Source organism: Fonticula alba (assembly GCF_000388065.1).
Source record: "Fonticula alba strain ATCC 38817 unplaced genomic scaffold supercont2.4, whole genome shotgun sequence".
Lineage (NCBI taxonomy): Eukaryota > Rotosphaerida > Fonticulaceae > Fonticula > Fonticula alba.
Genome location: NW_009242974.1, coordinates 148,522 through 153,545, shown reverse-complemented (window position 1 = coordinate 153,545; position 5,024 = coordinate 148,522). Strand labels below are relative to the sequence as shown.

The window sequence follows — 5,024 nt, the reverse complement described above, 5'->3', positions numbered from 1 at the left end:
GGGGGGGGGGGGGGCAGAGGCGGAGCAGAGGGCAGAAGGTAAGTGCGACGCACGGTCATGTGCAGCCTTCAGTTCGGCCACGGCGATGACGGCATTCGAGACGACGACGGTCACCTCGATGGCCGGCGCGCGGGAGGCAAGGATGGCCAGCGCGCGGACGACATCCGCGATCACCAGGCGCGACTGGATAACAAATAGAACCAGCTGGTTGGTGTCGATGGTGACATTTTTGATGGCAGTAATCAGCGGATGGGACAGGATGCGGTCGAAGAGGGGCTTGATGTCCTGTGGGGCGCATTTGGAGTTGTGAGTGTGGGGCCTTGTCGGGGTGCAGCGGAGGGAGAGAGAGAGAGAGAGAGAGACAGGGGCACACATCGGCGAAGGACCGATGGGTGGGTGGGTGGGTGGGGGGGGGGGACATACATTCCAAAAGAGGGTGGACATGTCGGGGCTCGTGGTCGGAAGGCTGCTTCCGACGTTGTTGTTGATTGTCATGGCTGAAGGCAGCGGAGGGGAATGGGCAGAAGAGAGGGTGAGCATGGTGGCCTACTGCGCCGGCGGTGGGGCGGAGATGGGATGGTGAGGGGAAGAGGCAACGCACTGGTCTAGGGGAAAAAAAAGGAAAGGAAGGGAAGGGCGCGGTAGACACGACAGGAGGGCTTCGATCTTGCGGACCAGGGGGGGGGGGCGGGGAGGAGGTGCGGCTGGGAAGGGGCAAGGGGGCGGTGTGAAGGGGTGGCGGAGGGGGATGGCGAGGGAAGGGCCTCGTCGGTGTGCCCGCCAACCGGGGATGGATTGGCTGGGGCGGTAACGGAAAAGTCCGTACGAGGGGGGCGGGCCGGCGGGCGGGCCGGCGGGCGGCGAGTGGCCCTGTTCCGGTGGGCGCCAACTCCGAGGGACGAAAGGGGCGAAGTGGTGGCTCCCTCTGTTTGAGACGGAAGTGGCTGGGGGAGGATGGGGACGGAGCCGGGGAGGTCGGGCCGGAGCCGGAGCCGGGGCCGGGGCCGGGGGGGGAAGGGGGGTCGACCAACGTGAATCCGGTCGGGCGCGGTGATGGATGACCACATGCGCATCAGGAGCGGATTGCTGGGGGCCGGGGGCTCGGCTGGGGTCGCCCCAGGGCCGTTGGTCATCCCTTCCCATGGTCTTCCGAGTGTGAGGTCGGGGAGGGGGGGGGGGGCGGGGGTGCGGGGCTGGCCGCGCACACGCGCCCCGATCAGGGACCGCCCCGCGAGGGCGTGCTATTGAATTCCCGGTCCTGGCTGGGCTGGGGAAAATAAGGCGGGCCGAAAATTGTCCCCAGCCGCCCCGTTTCTCCCCACGAGGGGGGCATGCCTGCGCTCTACTCGTGGCTCGTGGGTGGGGGGGGATTTGGGGGAAATTCTTGGTATTTTTCCTGGATCCCCACATGCTCCGGCTGCCTGTGTGTGTGTGTGTGTGTGTGTGTGTGCCCCTGCGTCCAGGGCCAATCGTGTTAGGTGCCCCAATGCACGACACCGGGGCAGGGGCGGGGGGGATGGGGGCTGGGCGTGCTTGATGCTAATAATGCTGATGATCGGCCCCTGCCTGGGAGGGCTCTTGAGATCTGGTCCCTGGGGCGGGCCGGGCGCCGGGGAAGCACGGCCGTTGGAGCTGGCGGACCCGGGGAAGCGCCCGGATAACGGCGGCTCGGCCGGGGGCATTTCGAGCCCGGCGGTCGGCGGAGTTGGAGCCGGCCTGGCGGGGATCCGGGCCAACAGACCCCCCTCCCCCTTCCCCGACCTCGCGCACGGGGCCGGGAGAAGGGGCGTCGGGGGGAGGGGGAGGCGCGGCGGGGCGCAGGGCAAGAGCGACGGGGGGCAGGGGTGGGGGCCGCAACCGACGCCTGGCGCCCCCTCGGGCGGCGCTTTGGTTCCCAGGCCAAGTTTCGGTGTTGGTGCGGGGTGGTCTCATTCATTTTTTTCCACGGCCAAGGTCGGCGCAGGCCGCGGGAGTGGTGTTGTCCTGTGCCAAGCCTGGCCACCAAATGAATTCCGGGGGCCAAGCATGTTTGTGCGCGTCTCTAGCACATGGAAAATTCGTCAGGCCCGGCTGGCGAGTCGTGCGAGCGCCCGGCGGCCGCCCTGTCGGCTGGGCGGTCGGCTGGCCGAAGGGGCGCCGCAGGTCCTACGGCTGGGTGGCGTCGTCTGGAAGGAGCAGGGGGCCCACGGGTCCAGGCCCGTCCCGGGGGAGGCGCGTGCGCTTGCCCTCTCTCGCAACAGGAGGCCAGGTATTCGCTCCGGACCGTCGCTTTGGGCACCTGCGTCCGAGGCGCATGCTCGACTGGGGGTCTTTTTTTTTTCTGTTTCGCCCGGTTCTCCCGGCCTCCGGCCCGTCCACGAGAGAGGGGGCATCCCCCCATTCGCCCCAGTCTGACTGTAGATCAAGAGAGTTTCAGGAAGCTGTTCGCCCTTCTCCCCCGGGTGGGACTTCGCACCTCTGCCCGGCCCTTTGCCTCGGCTTGGCTTTTTCCCGGCGTCCGGGGGGGGGGGGGGGGGGGTGCTGGGCTGTGCCCCTGCTGGCCGTCCCCCTCCTGTGGGCGATGTTGGCTGCCCGGCGGTCCGGACGGGGATTGGGTCGGCGTCCGCCGGCGAGCGAAGACCCCCGGCGCACTTGGATCCGGCCTAGGGGGGGTTCCGCTTCGCTCTGCGCGCCAGAAGACCCCCCCTTGGCGACGGTTCCGGGCGGCCTGGGCGTTTTGCCGCGCTCATGTGGCGCCCGGCGCATTTCACAGGCAGTCGGCCAGGCATGGATGCATCCTCCCGGGCTGGGAAATGCCAGCCTGCATCGGGATGCAGGCCTGGGTCGCCTCTTCTCCGCGCCCGGGGGTGTGTTGAGGCGCGGGGCCGTTGCGCGCGGATTCCCCGGAGATGAGTAACGCCACATGCGGTTCGGAGTATCCGTGTGCGCGTGTGTCCCTTTTGTGTGTGTGTGTGTGTGCGTGTGTGCCTGCTTGACCGCGCATGGGTCCACCCAATCCCCGCCCGGAGGCCGGGCACACACCGCCAAGTTTGCCGGGGCACCGGGGCCGGGAGACATCGGTGCTGCGGGGCGCGGCTCGGCCCTCCGTGGCCTCCGGAGTCTCGACTTTATGCCCTGCTGGCGCTTGCCTTCTGTGCCCGGCCGGCTCCCGTTGGGGGAGCCATCGCTCCGGGCCCGGAGGGGAGGCCTCGGGGCTGGAGCGCGAAGGGGCCGAGAGGTGGATGGCTGGCGGCGTCGGGCGCGGGGACGCGGTTTCCCCCGCCAGCGCCCGATATGGCACGGGCGAAGGGCGCCCTGGATGCGGGCGACGGCGGGGCGAGCGATCGCGTCATGGCTTACCGGGGCCGACTCTGGCCACATGAGTGGCAAGCATTCAGACGTGCTCTTGGCGCGGTGGCGGGAGGGGGCGCAAGGTCGCCTGGCCTTCCTCCCCACGCGGGGTGCGCCCGCACGCACCTCCGGGCCAGGGGTGCCCGCGTGGGGGGAGAAATGCCGCGCGCGCCTGCTCTGGCCCCGGGAGGCCGGGGTGGTGTCGGGAGAACCGGGCGCAACGCGGCGCGGCGACCCGGCGGAGCATGCCCCCGGCTCTGCTCCCTCCGGCTGAACGGGATCCCAGATCCCATCCGCCTCGCCCGGGGTGGGATCTGGGGTGCGTTGCTGCGGGGCTGAGCACCGCCCAAGCCGCCGGCAAGGGTGGCTCCGCCGCCTGGCACTTGAGAGGCTCCCCCCGAGGCGAGGCGCGCCCCCTCGGTCGGCGCCTTTTCGCCCCGGGCGGGCACACGACACAGGGGGGGGGGGGGGATGGGGCGAGGTGGCTCCGAAACGGGCCGGCTCGCCGAGGGGTGCCACCTGCCGGCCGCGAAGGAGGGCATGGCACTCGCCAGGCGAGGCGCCCCCCTGGCGTGGAGGGCCACCCACGTAAAGCTGCTCAGCCCCGGAGCCCATGCCTGGCTCCCCGCACATCGACCCCCGTCTCTTGCCCGTCTCTCCCTCTTCCTTGCATGCTCGTCGTCTTCCGGGTCCGCTCCGTCACCGAGAGCGTGCTCTGCCCACCATGCGTCCTGGGCTGGCCCGGCGAGTTAGCAAGGCCCTCGGCCCATTGCCTCGGCGACATCTCGTCCGGTGGGGCGGAGGGCGACCATTTTCCTTCGCAGCAATCTCCCGGCCACTCCCCTCCCGGGGCCCGGGGCCGAAAAGGGGCGCCGACAAACGCGCTGCCCTTTTGGCCCTATGGTTATGGTGCCGGTGGTCGAGCTGCTCGGAGCGGGCGGCGCAGCGCAAGACGCAGCCCCAAGGGCCACCGCCTGCCCCCGGGATTGCCCCGTGTGTCTGCCTTGATCCGAGTGTGCTGTCGCATGGTGGCCGGATACCGGCATCCAGGCACCCGCCCACCCGCCCACCAGATCGACGCCCATCGGGGCATCCCGCGCACGCGGGGCGATCTCGATGGCCATCCCGCTGGCATGCCACCGGCCTTGTCCCGGGCCAGCTCCGACTGACTGTGTTATTGTTATTGTTATTGTTGTTGTTGTTGTTTCTGTTTGATACCCCGTCGCCATGTGGCGCCCCCTCCAAGCAGCCCTTTCCTCTCGGCCACTCGGACCACCTTGTCGGCCCGGGCGTGGCACTTGACAGCCAGTGGGCTCGGGCTTTCCGTGCCCTTGGGCATCGACCTCCGCCTGGGAGACGCCGCCCAAGCCCCTGTTCGGCGAGCGTTCCGTGACTCATCGCACATGGGTGCCGGCTTCCCGGATCGGGTCGGCTTCCAGGCTGGGCCGGCGTGCGTTTCCCCGCCTCGGCTGTGTGTGCACCTGGGTGAGTACCTCGGTGCAGGCACGTGCGTGCGCACATGTAGGAGCATGCGCTGCATGGCTGCCCCTCGCGCAGATACACCGACACACGTCGAGCAGGGGGCACACCAATGCGTGAAGATACAAGTGCTTTCACACACATGGCCAGGTGTGAACACAGCGATCCAGTTCTATTACGACCCACATGCATGTGGCACATGCGGGCCGGGGGGG

General features: G+C 69.4%; 1 protein-coding gene across 1 annotated transcript in view; it reads right to left on the bottom strand.

The window, feature by feature from the left end:
- H696_02578 (TENA/THI-4 family protein) overlaps nucleotides 1-719 on the bottom strand; it is a 1,321-nt gene extending 602 nt beyond the window's left edge. Inside the window, exons 1-3 of the mRNA XM_009496489.1 lie at nucleotides 602-719; nucleotides 424-497; nucleotides 54-285 (exon numbers count right to left, since the gene is read on the bottom strand). Of these exons, the coding sequence (XP_009494764.1) occupies nucleotides 54-285; nucleotides 424-495 (304 nt within the window). The 5' untranslated portion in view covers nucleotides 496-497; nucleotides 602-719. The remainder of the gene's footprint in view (nucleotides 1-53; nucleotides 286-423; nucleotides 498-601) is intronic.
- Between the last annotated feature and the right edge of the window lie 4,305 nt (nucleotides 720-5,024).